This window comes from Candoia aspera, chromosome 3 (assembly GCF_035149785.1).
Source record: "Candoia aspera isolate rCanAsp1 chromosome 3, rCanAsp1.hap2, whole genome shotgun sequence".
Taxonomy (NCBI): Eukaryota; Metazoa; Chordata; class Lepidosauria; order Squamata; family Boidae; genus Candoia; species Candoia aspera.
The window spans coordinates 134,433,020-134,459,581 of NC_086155.1; the positions used below are offsets into that span (position 1 = coordinate 134,433,020).

The following is a 26,562-nucleotide window of genomic DNA, read 5'->3' on the forward strand; positions in this document are numbered from 1 at the left end:
CCTAAATGTTATATTTTCAAGAATGTTTATTGACAATTAATAAAGATTAAAAAATTGAGACATTTTTTCTTATTCTTATTAGCGCAAAACCTAAATGTATGGAAAATAAGATTTCGTATCCTTATGTTTGAGGTGTATTAAAGAAGCTATACCAAATTAATTGGTAGCCAACACTTTCTAAGTAACAAATCTATACATTGATAATGCTTAGCAAAGGTCAAAATACCATTGTTATCAGGTTGTTTTGTGGAAGTAATTCAACCATAATCCCAAAATAAGGCTATTCAAATATAATCTTTAAAATAGTAAATCATTTGAGCAATAACTTCCTAAAAGCAACTGTTTTCATCATCTTCTCTGTGCCATAGTTGAAGTTCAATCGTAACTTTTCTCCTAAATCAAAGGATACAAAGAAAAAAGCTCTTCTGATGTCATCCACATGAAGTGGTTGGAGCTGGGTTATATCCGTAGTGTACGAAAAGCTGAGAACAGAAAGCTACAAAAACAGTAAAAAAGAAATCAGTATTAACAGCTTCAGGTAGAATTATGTTCATATTAAAAGTATATATCCCAGAGACAAATGAGAAGAGTGATTCCTTCAGAGAATCCAGCCTGTCCTACAAAAAAAGTCTCTTCTCCTACAACTTTATTATATCTCAGTGATTATTTCAAGGTTACCTTTTAAGGTGGATGATCAAATACTTCTGCTGCCTTAAGTAAAAGAACAATACTCTGACCTTTCTATTGGTTCTCTTATTTTTTTTTCTTTTCCCCAATGTCCTACAAAGTGGCATATTTCCCTAATCCAGAAAAATTGATTTTGCTTTCTAGCAGCATCCTCTGCTGAGCTATGGAGCAAAGATATTGCAGTGCCAAATCAGTACTGAAAGTTAACTTGTTTTCCTCTGATTCGTTTAAATGTTCAGCATCTTTTAACAACATCTTCCTTCCACTGCTCTTGCATAAGAACGCACCCCAGATTCAGAGACTTCAATAAACAAAATCAGAGATAAAGAAAGGACCTTAAAAGGCATCTAGTATACCTCCTGTTAAGAACAGAATCTTCAATGCAGAGTGCAGTCTACAGTGTGCTAATACATGGCTGCTTCCCCTCTGCTTTAATAACTCCAGTCAACAAGGGTATCACCTCCCAAGGCTGACTATTTCACTATTCTAGTCCTATATGACCGTAGCCTGTTCACAATCTTTGACATGATGTCTCTCTAGATATTTGAAGTTCCCTATCATAGTTTCTCTTCTAAACAAATCCAAGTCTTCCAACCATTCCTTGGACTTTTAAATCCCTCGAAGTATTGGTTTCCCTCTTTTGAATGTCTCCAGATCTATTGATGTCCTTCTTAAAATATGATGTCCAGCACTCAGCACAGTACCCCAGATGGAATTTAGACACAGCAACATAATAAAATTACCTCTTATTTTCTTATGTTTCAATTTTTTTAACAATGAAATATTGACTTCACCAACAGAAAAATGTATACAACATAAGTGCACAAGTGTATAACATATATGTTATAGAGAAAGAAAAAAAATTATAGTGATTAAAATAAACTAAAAAGGGGAAACAAACTAGTAAAAAAAGATCCATATAATGTCCATTTAGTAACAATATAAAATTAATTCAATCCTTAAGCTTATAATTAAATATCAGCCATATAGAAACATACTGATTCATCAATCATATCAGCTCTTGTGACTTGGATGCTACAGTTCCATCAATGTAGTTTAAGACTGCATTTGCTTGCTTAGTAGCCACATCACATGGACAGGACTAGAGAGGTAAGAGGAATGGTTTGATTTCTATAATTCTTTTAGATGGGTTGAGACCTGCATGTGGCACTCTAGCACTCATTTGTGACTTCCAGAATAGGTCGCATGGGGAGGTGGGGAGGAAATAAGGGGCAAATAGGTATCATAAGTGATCGCAAGAGCTAGGGCACTCACTTCATCCATTAAACCCTAAGAATGGGCCAAAGAATGCCAGCTTCCCTCAATCTGGTGAATATAATTGCATCAACAGCAATGTCCTGCAACCATCAGTGTTCATAAATAAAAACGGAGCCTGGCTGCAAATATACTGCCCAGAGGTGGGCCTTCAGACATTTTTCAGACGGATTCCCATAAGCCCATGAAAACTAGGCTTATGGCCTGGGACTGTTGGTGTTGTATTTCAAAATATTCTAATGTTACCAGATTGCTTAGCTCTGGCTTAGACTATGTTTTCTCTGACTATAGCTAGTCAGATTTGCACTAGTGGAGTACACTGGCTTCTGGGAAATCTACCACCTCTTTGGCCACAGCTAATGAGTGTCTGTGAAAGCACTGGACCTTTCCTGTTTGTGCATTCTATTTTAAAAATATGAGCGCTGAAGTGGTTGGGATTCTGTGCCTGCACTCCCAGACTCGTGAGTCAATTGGGACTTTTGATGCTGGAGGGCAAGGGAGGTAGCATTTTTTCATGAGGTGTGTACTGAATCATTACCTTAGATTTAAATGAAATTCCATACTGTTGGATTGCTTCGTGCTCCATGTCTATCCACACAAACATCAACAAAGCCAACACCAGAGGGAAAAGAGCTTCATACCTATATCAGCACATACAGTATTTTGACAGCAAGTGAATTTAAAGGAAAGGATCCAAGGTATTGACCTTATTTCTATATACACACAATCATACCATTTGATAATAAATAATAACTAAGGGAGCATGGAGACAATTAGTAGCTGTGCTAAAGAAAAAATTGCTATATCCAAGTGAAGATACTTCATATCATTTGCATATTTAAATAATTGGAAGATATGGTGCATTGTTCCCTTTAATATGAAGTATGAGTTATTTCCAAGTGTGAAAACGAAAATTCATTTTCCACACTTTGAACTTTTCATCTTATAGGATAAATGGAATGATATATTTGTACAAATGTAGCAATATTAAATAAATTCTCAAAACTGCATAACCTTCACAAAACCTAAAACAAATCTCACACATACCAGAACATGAGTAAAGATTCTCTTGAGTCTAACTTGACTCCCAACCACTATAAGGACATATCCATGTAGTTTCTTTTGCAACACTATGGAAGCAGTTTGCTATTGCCTTCTTCCATGAAATTTTTCCAATTTCCCAGTCTACCCAAGAGCCCTGGAATTCCTTGGTGGCCTTCAATCCAGGTGTTGACCAGCCTGAACCAGCTTAGCTTCCAAGTCCAAACAAAGTGCTGCCACTTGTTGCATACAATCATCAGGGCTCAAATTCAATTCAAGGGCATCTTTACCTTTTATAAAAGGAAAAAAATTACCCAGTGCTAAGGAGAAGGTAAGTTGACATCAAAGAAAGAAGTATGCTCAGCAGCCTCAGGAACAGAAAAGTGGGACTCAGGAGTGGCACTATCAAGGATGAAACTATAAGAAAAATAATATTATCTGTCAAAAGAAGAATAATTTAATATCTCCTTAATAGCACCCAAAAGTTGGAAGTTGTAGATTACCTGTAAACTATTGGCTAGTTTGCATTTGCATTCCTGGAAAGTAAGACTAAAACAGAATAGCAAGAAGGAAGTTGCCTTTCTATGCAACTTGATGAAACCGCATTTCAGTTCATGCCGAGCATAAACGAAATGAAACAGAGCACAGTGAGTACACCCATTCTGAATTTCGATCATGGAAGAGGATGCTAATTTGTGCTCAACATTTTCTTCCTTTTTAAGCTTCATTTGTATTGGGCAGTTTTGGAGCTAAAAGTACACAAAGGCCTGCATTGCTTTCTTCAAACAAGTACTCTGGTGTTGGACGAAGCACATGAAGGGAGCCAACTTGGAAGGTAGAAGAGAGGAGGCATGAATTATCTAGGTGTAAAAAAAAACCCTGCCTTTTTTAAGTAGCATGGAAAGAAAACAAAGAGAGGGGGTAGCAAAATGGACTGGAAAGCCCTGTTCTAGCATTTGGAGCTTATAGTGCTTTCCCACACATCAGTTGGTAAGCGAGGGGAGAACAGAGGCAAAACATTCAAGATCCTTATTCATGTTGGCATACAGCACACAGAACATCTGATCAGGTTTCCACCAAGCCTCATATGCAAGATCAGTATTTGAAGGGAGATGGGGCAGAACCTAGAGCAAAGCAGTCAGGTGATGGGAGGCTCCTTACTGCAGAACACTAGATTGTGCAACTGGAAAGAATCAGGTGCCAAAGAGTTCATTCCATTGTTGATTAATTATTTCTCAGGCTTCAGATACATAGACAGAGTGAATATTTATGCTTCAATAGATTTATATGCTACTTTCTCCAGAAGCTCACATCAGCATACATAGCATTCCCTCCTCCAATTTTCCTCACAAAAACCACCCAGTGAAATAAACTGGGCCGAGGGAGAGTGAATGGCCCAAAGTTTTTATTTTAAAAAAATACTTCCTTTAATATGCAGAAATAAAGAAAAACAGAATACAGAAATCAAACAGAAAAAAGAAAACACAACGGAGAAAACATACCACAGATACAGAAAACAATTCTGTTTTTAAACACAGCATTAAACTTGACTACAAGGAGTAATACTAATCAATCTTTCTACTACACTGACAGAGAATCAATTATTAAGCAGAAAGCAAACACCTCCCATAACTTAAAACTCTGGGGTGGCATCGTACCCAGTGAATTTCTGTGGCTGAAGAAAGATTAGAACTGAGATCTGCCCAGTTCTAGTCCATCACCTAGCCACAATACCACATTTAAGCCAAGAGTAAGGCTTAGAATTTGTATTAATTGCCTCAATTCACATGGACTAGTGACAAAGAGACCAGGCTTCTGAAAATGAGGATCAGATAAGAAACCACAGCCAGTCTTCCTATCTCTAAAGAAAGAAGAGCCAAGCCAGGTAACATTCTTTCAAGGTAGATTTCAAAAAGCACTGCTGATAGCTATGTCATGATCAGATTGTACAACTCAAAAGATAATCTTAAAAACAATTAGCAACAGTCATATTTCACTGCCCACTACACTAAATAACTTGCATGCTAATTTTAACTAATTTTCTTTCAGCAAGTGTTCAAACCCAGCATAACATTCTTGAAACAACATACAACAAGGAACATTTATGCTACTTAAGTTGGTGGGGTTTTGTTTTTGGCTGCAACTTAGAGAAGCAGAATACATTAAAATGTCAGGCTTGGCTCCTTGTCAAATTGTAGGGCTGAAATGAGGAAAACCTGAAGTTATAGGTAGAACAAGGAAAAAAGAAAAAAAATTGCACCCCCAAGCAATAAGGATCTTGTACTTCAGATGAGATCCAGAAAGTATTTGGATAAGTGTGAGAACAATTCTCACCAGGCCCATTTTGGCTTATAGCTGTCATGAAATTTCTTATGCTTAATGTGCCTGTTCTGTCTCTGATCACTCTTCAAATGTCAGATCTGACTCCTAGGGAACTGATGGACAAAAGGCAAACATTGGGAAGGGCAAAGAGAACAGCAGCCAGCTTGGAGTGGCAAGAGTGAGCTTTCAAAACAAACAAGCCTGACCTGAAGAGCCTTTATGAAGATCAGGATGCCTGCCCTTAACTGGCAACAGCAGGCAAAAGCAGAAACATCATACACTACAATTACATATAAGAACAAGTATCTGCAAGTGCTGGCTTACAAAAACTTGGAAAATCCCCAGTTCAAATTCACATTACAAATTTGGAGGGTGGGGGTGGGCAGGTGGGAACTGTTAGACACAGCCTTACACTTAGGAATGAATGCTTTATGTCTGTTAATAACCGTCTTTTGTTGAGGAATGAATCGTAGCTCATAAGCTATCAGCATCTGCCTGAACCTACTGCTATATACAGCACATAACACCACCCAATCCCAGAGCACATTTATAGCATTGTGCATTTGGCTGTCCTCAGTCCTGTTATGCTTGCAACAACTTTATCTGGAAGATTAGGTGAGAGATTGTGAACTTCATAGCTGAGAAGGGACGTGCCCTTAATATTCAACACTAACCTATACTATTTGTCCAGCTAGCCCATATTTAGAACAGTTCTCTGAAGTTTCATGCAGAGCCTTTTTTTCTTAAACTGCTATTTATTTCCAATGAAACAAAGGAAACCAAGGAATCTACACCCCCAATATGCTTCTTTAGCTGCTCTCTCAATTCTTTCCAACTACTCTATAGTTCCAGGATCAGGAACTGTAGCACTTACTCCCTTAATCACTGCTCCTTGTGTTGAACCCTTTCAATATTTAACAAGAGCTCTAATTAATGCCATCTCTAGTCTACTTCCAAATAAATATTCATCATAATGTGTTGAATCTGCTTATCTTATCAGGGGATGCTTATGGATTTCTGGATTTCTGTAATTATAAAACATTATTTTTATGGCTTTAGGTACTGCCCATCAAGGGCATGATCCTTCAAGTCATGTTTCTGAATGACAGAACATACGTTACAATAGAAGACTAGCAAACCAACATTCCTATATTTATCTTACAGATCTTTATCCAAGATAATCTCAGTCAAGGTAGGTAAGCTTACCTAATGTCAACCAGCTGATAACCTGATTTATTATAGGCAATCCTTGTTTGCTGTGAAGACTACTATGAGTACTGTTCACAATGTATGTCGATGCCACCAGACTCAGCAACTAATGAAAAATAAAATAATGGATAGCTTATCTGAGTGGTTCTACTTTATTGCAGTGGTTAAGGAATACTAGCAAGGTTAAAAGTGACTATCCAGATTTTTTCCACAAAGCCCACATTTTTAAAAAAATCTAGAGAATTTTTGGACTCTTGTAGAACTCTGCCCAAGTTCAATTTGCAATTTAAATAAAAAGGTGGGAGCAGAAGGGGAGGGAGAGAAAAGAGAAGCCTTCAAAACCACCCACTGCTTAAAATTTCATTTGATCATATACTCTTTAAGATATTGTATAACCCCATTGTATTTTGGATATCACCATAAATGTATTCATAAACTGCCAGAGCAAACTGTTGGTTCATACTTGCATAACTGTATTTCATGCTTGATTTCCTCCAGACTGAATAAATAAGAGGAAAAGCACTCAGGAGGAAGGCTTTCAACAGAGTTTATTTAAACAGGAGATTTGTCAATAGGAGTCCATTTCCTAGCATTCGAAAGTTACAGATTAGAGAGGTAATTAGAGGAGGTCATCACACAACAGCTATTTGGCATCAAGTTTTATGCTGGTTTAATGAACTTTGCCTGATGTGTCATCATGTGACCGTTCGTAGAAGCCATAATAGTTGCCAGGCTGCCTGGTTTTTTTTCCCATGTACCCTATATAACATAATTTAGACTTTGGACTTAAATACTAATAAAATGCTATAAAGTTCATATTTTAACTCTATTAAAAATACATTAGCCAAAATCAGTCCATAGATATTGAAGTGTCAAAAAAAGGAATCCAGCATTAAAATGAAAGATTGGTTGTTATAAAGCAGTTTCCTCACATAAAAGCAGGTTGTGGGAGAAGGAATCAGTGAAGAGAGGAATGAGCAAAACAGGCACAATAAATCAGCACAAGTTATTCCAACCCAATAGGAAAGTGAAGCCAGTTTCCAAATGTGTTTGTTCAGTAAGGGCCACAGAATTATGTATTTATTTATTTAATTTTTATCCCGCCTTTATTATTTTTATGAATAACTCAAGGCAGCGAACATACCTAACACTCCTTCCTCCTCCTATTTTCCCCACAACAATAACCCTGTGAGGTGAGTTGGGCTGAGATGGTACAGAAGTAGTTATGCTTCATTTATGATCACAAAAAACAGCCTTAGTGATCTCTCCTCCTAACAAACTATCAGGTTTGTCACAATTTAAGGGATTTTCTGGGGAGATAAGGAGAAGTTCATATAGGACTATTTTGGGCTAATCCAAGGCTCTTATAAAGATGGTGAAATTTCATCATTTCTAACAAAGGGATACAAAAAATTTAGTACATTTTGTAATGTTTCAAACCTTCACACAGTGACACAAAATATGAAATCATGTGGAAATAAAATCCAAAATCTAATTTCAAGGCTATAGCAAAAACACACAATGACAATTCTTTGTATGTTTTAATCTGGATTAGTTTATTTTCTTAACTCCTTTATTTGTCTTAAATTTACAGTGACATCTACTGGTCACAAAGTATGTTTTAATCTTTAAAACAGTGCCAGGACCAGCTCTTAACATTTCTTTTTCCTCAGAAACTGTACAGATCATCTTTTAATGTAAGATCATTAACTGTGAGTCCTGTCATTTTTCAGCCACTCAGCTTTGTACACAAAAATCACTCCAACACAAATTGGAATGCACAAATTATCAAACACAAATTATTTATGCCAAACTAGAATGGCCCTATCTGGAAAAGCTCAATAAAAAGTCCTACTTTTCTTGGTGTAACTGAGTTATTATCTTCTTTTAAAATACAACAATTGCTATGGAACATTACATATTCTTTACTGCCATAATAGCAAAACTTTCTGAGAAATATAATTGCTTTCCAGTATCAGTATTCCAGCATTTGGATTTTGTGTTGCATGCATTTTGCAGATTCTCACTGGACAATGTCTGTTACATCATCATCAGAACAATTTCTATCCTCCTAAACCACCACTGAATTAAGAATTTGTTGTTTTATTAAGCATTCCCCACATGGGACTCAAGAAATTCATCTTGACCTTTCAGAAATAAACTTCCCCTTAATATACAAGTGGGAAAATATATAATAGGGCTGTATGAAGCTTCAGTTTGGAAATGGGATTCAAAGGAAATTCAGTACAATCACTGAATCAAATACCTTTCTGAATCACATCAAACTGGATGCTCTGAATCAGTTAAACAATTCGTTAAAGTGTTTTTGCACATATGCAAATGTCCCTTATTTCAACAGAATCAATTTTCTAAATCAAACTGACTCCATACAACTAGTCAAAGTGTCAAGCCATTTGACTTTCGAGCTGAAAAAGTAGAGCCAATTTACACACTTCTGATATATAATTTCTCTGATATCCTTTTTCAAGGTGGTATCTTCCAGATCCGGATGCCAAATTCAGTGGGATGTTTGTTGGAAGATTAAGGAATTGAATTCCAATACATCTGGAGAGTGGTAGATTTGGGAGGGTTGCTATATGATGACATCTTATGTTGCAATAACAACTTGGGTTTACTTTCTGAAATAACTTGGTTTCATAATAAATAAAAATACCCAGAATATTTACCTCATAGAACCATCAAGTGCAACCTATTTTGATAAAGTGGTTTGACAATGGTTTTTTAAATTATTTTCCTCTCATAGCATGACCATTCTTAAACATCATAGTGAAAATTGAGGGCAAAAAGGAATTTTTTAAAATTAAAAAATGAACCATAAGAAGACATTCAAGAAATTGATCAGGTAATCTTAAACACTTACTTGCATTTCCTTCCTGGAAGTCCTTTCTATACAATCCTATCTTTTTCCTCACGAGATCAGAAACTGCTAAAAAGAAAGCAGAAACTAACCCCACCACCACCAAAAGAAGAAGCAGGAGGTGTTGCAGGAGGAAACAGCAAAAGAACAGTGAGATAATTTTTGTGGGGGAGGGACTCTACATCCATTCCTGGTCCTTCACCACTTGCAACCTACATGGCTTCTTAGATAGAAGCCTCCTTGCTTGCCAGCATAGCAATAGTGGAGGATCCTTTCCTAGGATTGTTTGGCATTAAGTCATAGACTGTTCCATGGGGAAACCTGCTTATACAGTATGCCTGGCGCTCTTGGCTGCTGATGCCCTCTTTGGGAGAGACATTTTGGAGCTGAATGAGGACCACAACCCTAGTGATGTTGTGTGAGGGTGTCTGCATGAGATGATGGAGCTGCTCCTGGATGAGAGCCAGGAGGAGCTGGGGGCTAGTTTCCCCAATGATTTTGTTGATGCCTTGCTTGGCATCTTGAACAGTAAGTTTGTTAAATTGGTCAACATAATTTCTCCTAAGCACCCACTCCAACCTGTTTCAAAATTGGCTCTGTAGTAAATGCATGAAGTGCAGAAGATCAGTGTGAGAAATTGTAGGGAGGCTGGGAGAGTAATGGAAAAAATGTTAAACATGAGCAATCAAGACACAGGGGGGAACCAATTGGTAGCTTATCAACGATACTAAGTCCAAGTAGCAGATACTTGGGAGGAAACAGTTCAGAATGTTCTGAGAGTCACCATCTAATGGAGTCACTAATAAATGAGGTTTGGAAAATCCTCTGGCAGTTTTTAAGATTCTGTATTTACCCCTAATTCTAGCATTAAAGGTTTGTAGTACCACATTATGGTGAAGGCTTCTTCACTTGCACAGAAAAATAATACCTATGAAGCATCCCAGGTCCTCAAAATAGATAGAAAAGTATAGGTGGGACCCAAATTGTTCTTTGGAGTCCCTGGAGTACAGCTAGTGAGTACAATTTTTTCAAAAATAACAAACAACTGAAAAGCAGTTGGTTAAAATGTATGTTGAACCAAAGATATGCAAAACTGATTTTTCAAAGCAACAAAAGTTATACTTCTCAACAATACATATTTATAGAACTTACTGACCTGAAATAGATATATTTTGAGATCTTTATGATGCAAATATTTATTTTTGTTCTTCCGAAACAATGTCACTAGGTAGGACAAAGCTATCAATAGAGTAAGCAAGCCAGCTGCTGTTCTGTAAAAGATAAACTATTTGTGAGTGCTTTTCAAAGGTATTTCTGTAGGAATGATTTCATGAAGACTAAATTAATCACAAAACTGCAACTATGCAACATGAATAACGTATTAATCTAAGCTCCAGGGAGGCAAAGAGAAGGTTCAGAGTGAGGAATATGTTAAAGGTGACCTTCTTTCCTATCAAGATTCAGTATTTTCTGGAATTACACCAAGCTTTCAAATGGCATTTGGTTTATTGCCAATAACTGCCTTTAAATGATCAGTTAATTATATTTTGGTGAAAAGATTGATTCTGTCCCACTTTCAAAGAGAAAAGCCTTCATCCTAGCCAAACATCAGTCTAAAGAGATTGTCATATGCGTATGATTCTTTGATATCTTTGCAATGAATTTCTTTTAATAAAAGCCAAGCTTGGATGAAAAGATAAAAACTGGATATATCCTTTCAAGCCACAGTATAGGTACCCCTCACACACACCATCACAGATGAGTTCACATTACTCTGTGGTTCTAACCACAGTTCGAATAAGCCACAGTGGCTGGGTTCACACATCACATTAAGCCATAATATAGTATAGTTACATATTTAGTTATGATTAATGCAGCAGGTGATTCCAAACTGCTATGCTTGCAAACCACAATATATGACTTTGTGTCAACTGTGAACCAGGGCAGATAAAGTGGTAGGAGTGTGAATATAACCAAATAAATTGTGCCAGTTATTTGGGGTAAGATAGAGGCTCTGCCTTCACTTACATGGATAATGCACACTTACTAGACAAAGAACACAACTGTATCACAAATCCCACAATTCCTAGACCTGCTACATTCCACTGGACATCACGCAACATTTTTGCTGAAGTGTATTTTTTTTTTCGAATATGGTGCTGGTGCCTCTTAAAACACTGACCAACACTTTTCTAAACTACTGAGTTTAGAAAACATTAAGAATGTTGCATTTACTTTAGAATGGAGTCTTGCTGCTCTTTAAAGAACTTGTCACCAAGATCCATTATGGAACATCCCTAAAAGGCTTCCATGGTATTTGGAGTTTTAAATTTCCTGCATCTATTTTACAGGATAGTACACCCTTTTCATCTGAGAATGATACCAGTTTTTTTTTCTGCTGCTTCAGACTTGATACTTCTTTTCCATTTCTCCCCAATTTCTATCTGATCCTACTACACAGTGTCCTGCTGAAAGAGAACCAAATAAACTGCTTTACAGATCAACACGATGCATGGATCCAGCATGTGACTGGAGATTTCTTTACATCTGTTCTGAGAATGTAACAGAGCGCTAATGTGTGAACTTCTAGATCCATTTTTGTTCCAACAATTTTTATCTTTTTTCACAGATTAAGGGAAAGCTCAAAAAATGAGGTAAAAGCTTTACATTGTAACTTTGTAGCCTACATAAAGTAGAAATCATTTGAAAATTATAGTCTCCAGTTTGAAACAAGAATAAGAATGGACAGAACTTTTGTTCCAGAAAGAATAAATTGACAAATCATCTATTTTAGGATGTCATTCTTTGAAGAAGAGAATATGCAGCATTTTGATAATGAAGTTCTCATCTGAGAACTTCAAAAACTTAAATTCAATAAATACCTCTCTCTCCCCCCGCATAATTATATGACTTTTAATTTTGAGTTTCAACAATAACATAACTGAGTTCCAATAACATAATTCCCTTCTAGGGGTAAGATTTAGATGAAGTTAGCACATGATTAAATGAAAGTGGTAACACGAAAAAAGCTGATTTGTACTTACACCAAAGAGATATTTGACTCTCTTCCTACCACAGGCATCAAGGGGAAGATTGCCAGGAGCAAACATGAAAGAATCCAACCTAGCACTGTTGCCTATGACAAAAAATAAATAAGTTACACATACAAAGAGAACTAAATACAAGAATTTAAATATTACTGTATGTATAAAAAAAGGTTTCAAATAAAGTTATATAAATTTCTACCTGAAGGTGTATGAATTCTAAATGCAGATACTGTATGTAGGCAGTGAAGGTAACTTTCTGGTTCAGGCTACATTTCAAATTTAACCTAGGAAGCTTAATGGAAAGGTTGCATTTCTTGCTCAGGTTATATACAATGGCTTATTTCTATAGTGCTTGAAGGAATCACTCCCGGATAGCGTGGTATAGGGGAGCAAGGTATTCAGCAGCCCAGATAACAAGAGTGAGTAAATGTTCACCCTTACTATAAGGTGGTCAAAATGTGATAAAAGCTACCACTGACACCTGTGTAATAGAGCTAAGTGAAATAAAAAGGTAGAATCATCTACAAAAATAAGCTAAACCCTTCCTATTGACCTGACATACACAATTATTTCAGAATATTTCCAAGCTGTACTGCACTGTTGATGACATCACTGATTTTAAATGGTTGTCTCAAACTGGGTAACATTACAGGACACCTGCAAGTGATCCATCCTTTTCTGTACTATAATTTTCATTTCACTCCTTTGCAGTTCAGGTAAACAGCTAACTTTAGGTGATCGCAAAACAAAAAACGAAAAGGTAACCAGTATCAGATCATATCAGTACCTGAAAAAGAGATCGCAATAAATCCCAGGAGGATAGGCTAAACTTGGAAGTCAAAATAAACATTTGAGAAGGCGGCACTTCTGCCTGTTGCTAAGAAAATCAACCCAGCCACTAGGAGTTGAGCTTGTCTCAAAGGACTCTACTTTTCCTTCAAATAACTTAGACTGATGAACGATCATGCTATAATGTAGCATTATATCATCCCCAAACAGAGAGGCACTGAGTGCCCCAAGATCACTGAGTAAGGATAATTAGTAAGGAGGAATTTGCACACAAACTGCTACGCTACACCAAGCTTAATTTCTGTCCTTAAGCCCAGGGCTAGTAGAAGTGGCCACCCATTACCACCTTAAACATATCTTCAGCATTTGGATTCCTTTAAGAAGATCATGTCCCTAAAGCATAGAATGCTTCACAGACAACTACTTGCACCTGAAAGTAGGAGTGAGCATAAGGGTTTCCAAAACAGTATACATAGCTTGCAAGAAGGTAATTATGGCCAGCAAACTACCAAAAGGCAGATAACTGTTTACTCTTCCAGATACCTCCTGTGCATATGCCCAGAGCTGCTTTGTTAATTTAAATAATGCGCTTGTGAACTTTAAATAGAAGTGTGCATTTCCATGGGGCTGTGACCACAACCATTCTACCAAATCAACCAGAATCTCCCTATGCAGAAAATACCTTTGCTTGGATCCACAGCCGAATGACCACAGGCCACACAGAAAAGGCAATCAGGCCAAAGGTGAGAGCGGAGCGATGGAAGAAGGAGAAAACCTAATTCACACAAACATATACAAATGGAGAAAAAAAATAGATAGGGCAGTGAATTGATATTCTCCTCAGTTACAAAATTTCATAATCATGTTTTCATTTCTCAAAAAAATATTTTATATTTGATTCTTTGGTTATTTCATTGTATGTTTTTATTTTAATAATCCTTATCTTTAAAAACTGTACTCAGATAATATTAAAAGGCTACTAACTGAATTACTTACTAATATTTCAATCCCCACGGCATACATTACTAAGAATCCAGCAAATTGAGTCCGCTGAACATTCAAGAGAAATCTGATCAATACATGGATGACAGGATATCTATAGGAAAACATTATGCTAAATAAATATTCTTTCTTATTAGATCAAAAGGTACATAAAAACAGAACCGAAAGCAAAGCAACCCTTCTCAATTGAGGGGGGTGGTGTATTCTAGCATAACTAGGGGCTACCAGGTTGGGGAAGACTGAACTAAAAATGAACATGAACAAATTTCTCCAAAGTCGTTAAATTCAAACAAAGTGGCAGGAATATCTGCTTTATTTATTCCAGAGATTCCCAAATTTTCCTGGTTCATGGTGCCCTCTAGTGTCCCAGTATTTTTTTCAGGGTGCCTCTGGCACAGTGTTCCTCAACCTGGGTAACTGGAAGATGGGTGGACTTCAACCCCCAGAATTCCCCAGCAAGCTGGCTGGGGAATTCTGGGAGTTGAAGTCTACCCATTGTCCAGTTGCCCAGGTTGAGAAACACTCCTCTAGTGGTTTTCAAACTTTATGCTATGGCACCCAAGGGCACCACTGTGAACTCCTTAACAGTTTCATTTCTTAAGTAGTAAAATACCCTGCAGTGTCCCCGTGAGTTCCAGGGCACCACAGTGCCCAGTTTGGGAACCACAGATCTATTCCATCAGTATTCACAGCAGTAATTTTCGTAAAATAGAAACTCAACTTAGTAGGTCTGCTTTTCACAGAATGCACAAAAAGCCATTATCTCCTAAAATGGGTCAGAAAAACACCTCCAATAGTTGGACAGCAAAATTACACTGCTACCTTGCTGAAGGTGCAATTACTCTTAGCTTGCTGCACATTTTGAGTCAAAATAAGTAATGTCTGCACCTCCAACTTTTGAAAGGCATCGAGACTCAAAGATCAGATGTTATTGATCTACCAGTAGAGGAAGTCCTGTTGCTTCAGATGTTAACAATTCCCTTTCATTCTCTTGCTAGTAAAAGTCTATCTAAATCCGCTATAAATATGCAATTTTTAAAAATGCACAGAAACCTTTCTGTGACCTAACAGCTTCCATCACTTCACCGGCTAACCTTCCATTGTGAAAGCAGCACACACTGAATGCAAAAGGTTTTAGAAAACCACTAACTGAAATGAGAAAACGCAAATGGCTTCAAACCCAGAAGCATAGATAAGTTCCCCCCTCCCCCTTTATATATATATTTATTTTTAAAACCTTACTCTTTTAAAACTGCATACCATACAGGGACTGGTAATAGGCAATATATGTAGTAGGTCCAAGGTAAACTTTGAATGAGGAGAAAAATGGCTATCAAAATTCCAATAGCTGGAAATACATACTGGAAAAATCTATTAGGTACCTGAAAACAGAATTGTTAATGTTACTTGAATATTGTAAACATTGTACTTTAAATATCCACCAAAACATTCCTAAATATTCACAAAATTTTGCAATTTTCCAACTCAGTGCCTTTCATGCAGGCTGGGACCAACATCCTCAGACAGCATGGCCAGAGTTACCATTTATCTACCTTCTCTTAGGTGCAAATCAGAAGATTCACCATGATTATTTTCCCTGCAAAGTCAGGGGAAATCATGGTGCATGGCTTAGCCATAAACATGAATCAAACCAATACAGGATATTTAACAGACATATTTAAAACAAAATAAAGCTTAATGCAATATGTGAACCCTGCCAGTGTAATGGCAATGGGGCATTATCAAGTTTTGCTATTAAAAAAAGAAATATGAGCCCTTTTCCACAGCAAATTCTGTTTGGTTCATCATACAGAAATAAGAGTACAGCTCTTCTATAATTTGCACAGAAATCTATTTATAAATTCCTCAAGTAAAAGGGACAACCAAAATACACACTCACATACAAATCATACACTTTCATCAGCCTTATACAATTTTTGAGTTAATGAATTTCTTTTCAGATGAATTTTTAAAAATACAGTTATGTACCTGGCAGAGACCCTATAGCCATCCAAATGTTGAACTATGAGCAGTACTGGCCAGGATTGCTGTGAGTTGTAATGCAGCAATATCTGGAGGATTCCCTACTTCTGATCTAAATATTCAGCAGGGTACAAAATGGAATCCAATTCTCAATATACTTTAAGGAAATCTAAAAAGGAGCTTCTTTCAAGACAGATTTACATCTCCAAAGGTTTTGTTTAAACATTTTATAGGTTTTTCTAAGATGATGGTGTATGCCAATACTGCCAAAACTTCAGTGCTAAATTTCTGTAGACCAAATAGGCACAATACCACCAAGTTCACATATGGAGTTAAGCTATTGTGCATGCCAAGCCAAAAACAAACCAACCACATTATATATTAGCACAGCAAGATGTATCTAATTGAATTTATAAGCCACCTCAATTGTCCAAGCAACTCTAAGTTAAAAGTGTTTCTAGATTGCCTAGAGTGATGTATAAACTAACTGCCTTTATGAAAAACTATATAAACATTCCAGTAAGTTTTTGTCCTCCTATCTACATATTAAGTATACTCAGTGATCCTACATTGTATCTCTGAGTTCTGACAGGTATGATTGCTTTTTAAGAGAGAGTTGCAATTAAAATCTACATTTATATATTAATATTGCACTTGTACATACATAAACTTGCTTATTGTTTTTCCATTTTAAGTAACTTGCTCTCAGAAACTTAAAATACTTCCATAGTGTGCATTTATTGGAGAAATGCTTAAGAGTAAATACAAAGTATATCATAGGTTTTCATATGAGATAGAAAAGGTAGCAAAATACATAAATAAATAAATAATCAATCAATCTCAGGCTGCAATTCTACAATCACTCACCTAAGAATAAAGCTCATCTCAACAAGGCTTACTTTTGAGTAGATGTTCCTAGGATTGCAGTGCTATAGCTTAAAGAAAAATTAGAACGCTTTCCAAAGTGACTTTACCTTATTTTACAGTATAGCTTGGAAAAATCATCAGTTTCCTCACTTAATCTTCCTGGGGAAAAAGCTTTGATTCCAAGAGAAATTTATTTTATGTTGTGTCAGCAAATGAGCAAAATCTCTCTATTATTAGGAATTCTAAGGGCTATTAGTTTAAAAAGCACTCATTTTATTTATCTTTTCCTATTCAATTTCTTTAAATTTCCTAAGTGGGGAAAAATGGCTTAGTCTAAAATGACAGTCTCAACTATTTGAAGTAACTTTTGAAAAAAAAAGTTTCATTATTCCTTTGAGGAACTGTAATGCCATTTTGGAAATCAGGAAGTCCAAGAGCAAGACGTCCACGAAACCCACGGAGCTGCTGATATACACTCTTATTCATGATACGGTAGTATCCCAACTGGCCTACTGTGAGGTAGATTGACTTTAAAGACAGTTCAGAAATTTCATTACATTTTAGTGGTTGCTGGTAACCAGCATTCTGTGGCATAGATACTGCACCAACCACATTTGTATCATTAATGGTTTCAACCATTCAGATCTTAGGTAGTTTGGAACAAATTTGCTTGAAGGACCCCTTTCATCATTCTGTCTGCCTGCTTTCTTTCTGAGGTCATCCAAAGAGTTCTTGCTTACGCATCTTAAGGATAATGAAGGTACAAAGGAGTATGCTTTTTTCAGAGGGCTCTCACCCATCTTAAATGAGATTCCTCAAACCTTTGATGACCTGAATCAAAATTTTGGACTGCTACCTTTTCTAGCGATTAAAAAAGGTATTCCGAACCACCATTTCTAAGGCACTGTATAATCAGCACAGCAAACAAATACACAAAAAATTAAAAGCAATTCTCAATCAAGATAAAGACATCACACAGAAACCAGCTTTGCCTTCAGAGATGCCACGTATTCAGCAAATAGAAATTACATTCCCAGACCTTTTTAACTTACCTTATTCTTTGATATACTCCTGGTCATGCTTGTATCTGACTTTATTATAATCAGAATCACATAAAGTGTCCAGCCTACAAAACCCATGGTGATGCTCATGCCGAGGAAAAATCTGTCATACGTATGGTAATAAGAGAGGCCATCTAAAGCAAGGTGAATTAGCTTTCTACAGAGTGATACCTGAGAAAGAAAAAACAAACAGGAGAACAAACATTTCAATGAGGTCTTCACTTCAGCTGATTGGTACATGGGCATTCCTCTCTATGTGTATATTTTTGCTGGATCTTTAACTGATATTGTTTTATTACCTGCATTATCTCCGATTGGTTTCTGTACAATGCAAAAGTTGTAAAATTGGGCAGTTAACAATTAAGTTAATTAATTAATTAAAGGAGTCATTTCACAAGAGCTAGATCCTTGGATCATAGTCTTAGAATATGAAGAGAAGTGGCCAAAACACCTGCTTGCTCTTTATTATTATTCTTTTCCATAGCAGCTATTTATAACTAAAAAGCAGCCTCAGAAGCTGCAATCAAGAGTGGGAAGGGTTGAGAGGAAACTGCTTAGCACTTTCTTTCCTTCACTGACAGTTGCCCAAATCCCTCACGCCCAAGCCACTTCTCTCACTTTTTCTTCTTCTCTGTCTTTTGGAAAAAATATAAATAACCTATTTTTTTCTGTTGAGAGAAGAGAGAACAGACATACAAGTAAGAGTCAGTTGTAGAAAACTAGGACTACATTAAAGTCTTTGTTTAGTGACTGCCTCATTAAGCAACCACTGGCAATTACAGCAGTGATGAAAATGTAACTTCACGACCAGTCCTCTCAGGTCTAAAAAGCAAAGGAAAGCTGAAATAAGATCATAAGCACAGTCACAATTTCATTTGGCAACCACTTCACTTAACGACTAAATTGCCAGTCCCAATTGTGGTCACTAAACAAGGACTACCAGTACCAAGTTGTCAGGGGGAATTCTTATAAGTGTATTTCTCAGTTAAAGAAGACCCAGTACGACAGATGCAGAGACTAGCCAATTAAATTCTATTGCTATCAATTCTATCAACACAGAATTGCAACAGGGGCAAAGCTTTTCTTAATGGAAGACAGAGAGAGGCTTTTATAAAGTCTATCTGAGATCAAATGTGATACTCACACATTATAAAAGTATTATTACACCATTAGAAGATGGAACCAAAGAGAAAAACAATAGCATCAGATAAGCTATAAATATAACAAATACATTTTTAAATTATCACACATAAAACTAAAGGAAGATGAAATAGGCTCCTTGGATGACTTTACTTACAGCTTCCTCATATTTCTCATGCTGAATAGATACCCTTGTTTTTCTCAGAATATCAATTTGCTCTGATTCAGAGAGAGGCCTGTGCAAGACAAAATATTTTAACATCTCAGCTTTATAACTCTTTTCGGAAAGATGGAATAAAAGGCATGCCTTTAAAGATCTTTTTCAGCAATCAATTTGTACCATTAAGCAGTATTCTTACTGACAGATCAGTGCTTAGTAAAAACATATTTATCCATAATTACTGAATTTTTAAAAAAATGCCATCTTATCTCTGGAGAACTTTTAGCAAAAAGATTTGGTACTGCCCAAATGAAAGCTTCTGGAGAAATCTAAGGAGCCTGAGGGGACTGTGAAAAGAATCAACTTTTACAAAAGCAAAGGATATAAAATGGAATATTAGACACCAATGGCATTTTTAAAGAGCTAAGTATTCTACTAATAATTGCATACATCCATATTATGAATATGATTAATCTGGATCATTGGGACTAATCCTGACGAGATCTTACATCACTGCACTTATGTGCAATCTATTTGTTTATTTAATTTGTCCCCATCCATCTCCTCCCATCAGGGGACTCTGGCAATGATGAGATGATCTCCAAGGTTTGGGTGGGGTCATACCTTTAAAACTGACTTAACAACTCTGCTGAGCAGAAGCTGCTTAGTTTCCAAAATATAAGTGACAATGTGTGGGCAATTAATTATGAGACTAAAAAACAATATTCATTGTGCAATGGTTTGTAAATTGTCCCTTATGAGATGTAATTTACTCCCATGGGTAGCATACCTGACAAATTTATTATTATTTCAACTACATAATTCTTGTCTTCCATTAGAAAAAGAGCTTGACGGCCTAATTTTCTGAATAAAGCCACATTGCTCCATGCTGTTTCAGGCCATAATATCGTAAGAGCTGTATTATGTTTCATCTGCACTATTCACATTTATATGTGCAGATGTGTTTTTCACTTCAAAAACTTCTAAATGAGAAGCTGTATATTAATGTTTTAAATATATAGATATTTTTAGATCTGAAAATAGATTCTACTGTATTTAACTTTCAGCCACAATTTAACATTTAGATAGCAAAATGAATAGGTGGTACATGCATATTCACAAATTACAATAAATCCAGGTGGTTGACATGCTCCCCGATCAAACGTCCCCAGAACATCTGATTGGACTCGCATACATGAATGGACTTGACACATGTTGGGACTTGCAAGTCAGTAGAGTTGGGAGTGGGAATGTGCCAGGAGTGTTATTCCAAACATCTTGTTTGGACTATCTCTGGTATCCAAGATCAAGCTACCGAGCTGTTGGAGACATCTGCAGGAAGTTGAGCTGACTGGCATGAAGAGGGGGGCTGCGTGCCTGAGAGAGGGAGGAGGCTTGTACTCATTGGGTCATTTAACTTGGGGAAAATGCGGGAACTTTCATTCGCAACTTTTGCACTGTTCTGTGTGCTACTTTCCATTAAAGAGATTTCTACTAAAATCATGCATGAACTGAACTTGATGGTAAATTGAGTAACACAGTCATTACAGTAGTCCTCAACTTACAATCACAATTGGGATTGAAATTTCTGTTGCTAAACAACGCAGTCATAAAATGTGACATCACGTGACCTCATAGCTTAGCAACGGCAATCCTGGGCAGTCCCAATTGCCATCGTAATCCCAAGACGTGTGGGTTATTAAGCATGAAGAGGCAGGAGTCCCAGGTAAGGAGCACAGGGGTGCCACGGGGGTGTGACGCAGGCCTGGGAGGGCTGGCACAGGCCACACAAGAGTTGGAGAAGGGGGGCTGCTGCAGTGCAGAATGAGCTCAGGAAGTGTAAGAGTTGAGTCTGACTCTGAGGCTGAGGAAGGGGAAACTGAAACCTATGCTAGGCAAAACAGGGAATCTGAAAGTAGAAATGACTCAGCAGAGTGGGAAAGTCTTGAGCAGCCGATTGGGCAAAGTCAGGAGTCATATTCAAAGCCGCCAATCAGCGCAAGAGAAAGGCGAGCCAAAAAGCGTGCCAAGCAAAAGGAAGCCCGATTGGTTCCGCAGGAGAAACAGCATGAAGGAAACAGCTTAAAAAGGAGCCAGCACAAAGACTTGAGTCACTGGAGACAAACGTTCCATTGAGCTAACAACTTCCTCAGCAGAAGTGAAGCCGGAACTGTCCTTGGAGCCTTGCCCTGTAGCTGTTACAGAATCAGAGACTTCCCAGCTTTCTGAGTCTTGCCTTGTCATTCAACCATGCAGCCCAGCTGAGTCAAGCCTTGCCGTCTTGCCTTGAAGCCCAGTCAAGACTTGCCTTGCCATCCTGCCACAAAGCCCAGTCAATTCAAGTCACACCGTCTTGCCTCTCAGCCCAGTCAAGTCTTGCCTTGCCACAAAGCCCAGCCGAGTTGAGTTCCGTCGTCTTGCCTCAAAGCCCAGTCAAGTCTTACCTTGCCACATTGCCTCAAAGCCCAGTCGAGTCTTGCCTAGCTGCATCGCCACAAAGCTTAGCCAAGTCAAGTTCCATCGTCTTGCCTCAAAGCCCAATCCAGTCTTGCCTCACTGCATCGCCTCAAAGCTCAGTTGAGTCTTGCCTTGCCATCTTGCCATGAGTTCCAGTCAAGCCTAGCCTTGTTACCTCGTTGTGATCCATAGCTGAGTTTTGCCTTGCAATCTTGCCATGTCCTCCAGCCCAGGCTGGTTCAGTTGCCTTGCCGCCAGTTCCTGCCAGATCCTGTCCTGTTCCTCTGCCATGGTCTTCAGTCGAGTCCTGCCTAGCTGTCTTGCCATGAATTCCAGTCAAGTCCAGTCCAGCCGCACCTTCATGCTTTCTAGTTAAACCTGGTTTGCTATCTTGCCAAGCACTCTGCCATTGCCCAGTTGGGCTTGAATTGGACTGAACTATTATTTAAAGGACAACTGCTAATTCTACATATTGCTTGTAAATAAAGAATTCTTTTTTACTTGCCTGGTCGTCTCATCGTCTAAACAGAACAGGAAGTCCGGGGAAAGAATACACTGAGGCTCAGGGGCTTCTTGGCGTGCCGCAGCTCTGGAGCAGCAAGAGGCCCCTAAGCCACAGTGGGCGCGAAGCCGCAGTGCCCAGGGAAGTCTGAATACCACGGCATGAAGCCACAGCATCCCAGGAAGCCTGAACAGCACAGCACCAAGCCACAGCATCTTAGGAAGCCCCAACAGAGCAGCTCCAAGCTGCAGCATCTTGGGAAGTCCCAGCCCCCCAGCTGCAGTCACCCTTGCCACCCTGCACTCTGCCACTCCAGTCAACCTTTGCTGTCTTCTTGCTCCCACTGCTGATGAGGCATGCCCACCCTGGCCCTTTGCGAGGCAGCTGTTGGCCATGTGAGGCCATCTTCCCCAAGTCTCACAAGGAAACCGCCATGCAGGACCTTGGGAAAAAAGCCTTGGGCAGCCAGCACCTGTCTCACAAAGGGCCAGGCCAGGCATGCTTGGTCAGCAGTGGGAGCAAGAAGATGGCAAAGGCCAGCTAGAGCGCAGGGGCCACAGAGTGCAGGGGGCCAAAAGGGCATATATGGGGGGAGATAGGTGGGGGGGAGTTGAAGCACCCCTGCAGCCTTAAGTGCCGGTGGGCTGCCAAACACCCGAATTTTGATCACATGACAAGCTTGTTGCTCTTCTCTGAATATTAAAGATTGGGAAGGGTCTAATTCACTGGGCATATTAATTAGTAGTCATGCAGATTTTTTCTAGCATTTAAATTGTATCGTAGCTTTACTTTCCCTATCAATTATGTCTAGAAAGAAAGTCAGGCAGGGCTCTGATCTTAAGTATGTGGGTTTTATTTTTTAATCCCCCAAACACCAATCTTGTCCAAGTTTCATTTATCTGAATAAATTGGTCTCAGAACAACACTCAGAAGATACTGCCGTTTCATTCTTTTATGACTGGCTTGCAGTAGAAAGCAAAAACAAAGATTTATTCTAAGAATGGAACATGTACCTACTTAAATGGTGAAAACAAGAATGATAACGTGGTTTTCTTCTTCTGAACCATCTTAACCTGAATGTACAACAAGAAAAAAATAACCAACATTGTTAACAAAATAGTTTTGTATGAAATGAATGACTGAAACAAACAATATGGACTTCATTCTGTTCTTCCCAGCAGAGCTCTCTCATAATTTGATTATAAATCCAATTTTCTCCCCCACAGATTGTCTGACTTGAGGCTGCAGTGATATGCATACTACTTTGGCTTAGGACTATCAACTGGAGAAATAATTAGTACATAAACACATGCATTTAAAGAAATAGCAGTAGATCTGCATTGTCAATCTTGTGCAAGCCTCAGATTCAGCATCACTTTTAGAAATTTATAACCTATTCACAATTTTCTAGACCTAAGCCAGAGTCTCACAACTCCAGGTGCTTTACACACTAAAAAAGGAAAGCTTGAAGAATAAAATAAAAGTACAAAATAGATGTGCATCCAGAATTATATGAGTGTTCCATCTTTTGGGAAAGTGCCTGATCTACCCTAATAGGCCCAATGTAATAGAAGTTGCAAGCCCTTAATTCTACACCTAAAATTTAAAATTACACGTGCTTTTAAAATTTTTTTAAAAGATACACTTTCTCTCTTAAAAGATTAGAGGTGGTACTAATCATAGCTAAGATAAATAACAATACCATTTATGTGTAAAAATAATTGAAAATTAATAAATTAGTAACATAAATCTTAAACATCAAGGATAGCAATAGCAAAAGAAGTAATTCACAGAAAACATTTTATACTCCAAAACCCTTCTCAAAGTTAAAGTCTTTGCAATGTAGATAAAAAACAATTAAAAGGGAGCAAGACAACCCTCTTTCATGAATGATATCCAAAACTGAGGCACAGCTTAGGGTTTATTTCCTAATTTCAGGCAGGGCCTCCATGATAATATTAATCAGTAGCCCTTCATGCTGGAGCCTACTGTCCTTGAAGTATCTTACTCTCAGGCACCTTAAAGAGCTGAAGTCCATTTTGTGTTTTATCTGGCACCAATAAATAGTGCCAACAGAAATTTAAATCTCAACTCCTGAATCATCTTCTAGTGGCTGGAATAGGATGCATGCCAGTCTTAATAACATCAGAATTGAATTACAGGAACAATTCTACACCTTGATTAGAATGCACGGCTTTCAGTGACATCAATTCACACCAGTTAGCGTGAGTTCGACCCATAGAAATTAAATTCCCTGTCTTAATACACAAGTTCCATGAAACATTTAGATGTGTTTTTTAAGACAATGGAAAGTATTGGCTATCACAATAAAAATGAGTTTTAAGGATTTAATCTAGTTTTTCCATAATACCACTGCTTTTCATTTAGCAATAATTCTACTATTATACTAAATTATAAGTACAGTTTACAATTTACTATGTTATTTCTATTTCTACTATGACAATCTGTTGTTTCTACCAGAAATAATCATCTGAAAGTGCAGTTTATACGTTTTGGCAATAGCTTATGTACCTTAAATTGTTCAAGAATCTGAACAGCATTAGTAAACATGCTCTCTCCCCTAAAATGGGCAGTATTATTCAAGTATTCAAGTGGTAAAACACCCTGGAAAAAAAAACCAAAATTAATATTTAGCAGCATAACCCAAGATTAGAAAAGCAAGCATTTTTACTAAGGACTAGGACCTGTTACAGTACATAAAGTAAAATATCATCTTCAGAATTAGGGAACCATATAATTCACAGCAAACTCATTTGCACCTTATTCTAGAGCAATGCAAATGCCAGCTTTAAAAAGGGACCCTCCACATACACTGAAGTAAGACAAATGCCCACAGAACCCTTTATATGGCTGGCCCCTTTAGACCACTTCCAAAAAATAAATGGGTATGACTAGCCCATTGTTTAGTAGAGGGGACGGCCCTCTTGCATGTCAAATAGAAGCATGATGGTTTACAACTGAAGCTCCCTTCTCTCAGAGGTTGTTTACTGATTAACAATATTTTAACCTGACTTTTCCTTATAAAAGTTGGTTGATAGATGTGACCCTTTCCACAATTATTTAGGCAAGTGCTTTGCTTATTAATGACTGAAGACAAAACTTCAGGCTCCATTCCATAAGCTGGAACATTAGAAATTTCAATTCACTGCATGTCGAGCTATAATTGCATGAGAGCCATCTGCTATGATGTTGTAAAGAGAATGCCTGTCTAGTCTGAGATTTGCAGAAGTGATTCAGTTTTCAAATGAACTGATTATTAATCCCCATCTCTCTCTCACACACACACACACACCACACAAACACACGAAGTAATAATTATCTGAGCCCCCAATAAAGACACATTTTTCCAAATACACAGATGATTAAAGCAAAAGAGTAATTAAGTTTTATTTCCCAAAGGCAATAAAAACCTACTTTTCAAATGTCCAATTTCTCCAAAAGGTTTGGGTTATTTTTTATTTATCTGTTAGATGTATAGTCTGTTCTTCCTCTAGGACTTCAAGACAGTATACCTAATATTCAATTCAATTTCATTTATGGCCAAAAGGCCCAAAAGTATACCTAATACTTCCTTCTCTAAAGTCTTCCCTGCCCCCAATAACAAGCCCATGAAGTAGGTTACAGAGATAATGCTTGGCCAAAATCACCCAGTGAGCTTCTATGGCCAAGGAAAGGCTTGAACGGCTCTTCCCAGCCTGGCTCAACACTTTCCCCATTACACAACAGAGTATTTCTTCTCAATCCCTTGTTTCCAGAAACAGCATTCAGGTTAGCAAATAAGTAAAAGGTCCAAAGTTTAGGCAATGCAGATGAAGAGGCAACATCAGAGCAGACTTAACTTAAAATTGACAGGGTTACCATGAGTAGGGAAAGCTGTTTATCCCACAGAGCTTCCCAAATAAATAGCTGACAATCCCTCTTATCAGGGAACGGCTTAAACCATATTCAATGGAAGGAGGTAAAATATGACTGCAGTTAGCAAAAGAGGTAGGAGAGAAGGACAACTTGCTCTACACCTAAAAAAAAGGTCTCTCTCTCACTTTCTTCTGAAATATTTAATGATTAACATTCACTTTTCCAGGAGGAAAAAAAACCCACTATAAAACACATCCAGGTTGCTT

The 26,562-nt window shown here is 37.7% G+C and overlaps 1 protein-coding gene across 3 annotated transcripts in view; it reads right to left on the bottom strand.

The window, feature by feature from the left end:
* Positions 1 to 26,562, bottom strand: part of PIGN (phosphatidylinositol glycan anchor biosynthesis class N) — a 71,144-nt gene that overhangs the window by 20,745 nt on the left and 23,837 nt on the right. For all 3 annotated transcript variants that reach the window (XM_063298792.1, XM_063298793.1, XM_063298794.1), the window contains exons 11-23: positions 24,953 to 25,045; positions 23,438 to 23,493; positions 19,459 to 19,537; positions 18,153 to 18,332; positions 15,493 to 15,632; positions 14,245 to 14,344; positions 13,931 to 14,023; positions 12,457 to 12,548; positions 10,569 to 10,683; positions 6,532 to 6,640; positions 3,318 to 3,420; positions 2,501 to 2,603; positions 410 to 496 (exon numbers count right to left, since the gene is read on the bottom strand). In XM_063298792.1, the coding sequence (XP_063154862.1) occupies positions 410 to 496; positions 2,501 to 2,603; positions 3,318 to 3,420; positions 6,532 to 6,640; positions 10,569 to 10,683; positions 12,457 to 12,548; positions 13,931 to 14,023; positions 14,245 to 14,344; positions 15,493 to 15,632; positions 18,153 to 18,332; positions 19,459 to 19,537; positions 23,438 to 23,493; positions 24,953 to 25,045 (1,350 nt within the window). The remainder of the gene's footprint in view (positions 1 to 409; positions 497 to 2,500; positions 2,604 to 3,317; positions 3,421 to 6,531; positions 6,641 to 10,568; positions 10,684 to 12,456; positions 12,549 to 13,930; positions 14,024 to 14,244; positions 14,345 to 15,492; positions 15,633 to 18,152; positions 18,333 to 19,458; positions 19,538 to 23,437; positions 23,494 to 24,952; positions 25,046 to 26,562) is intronic.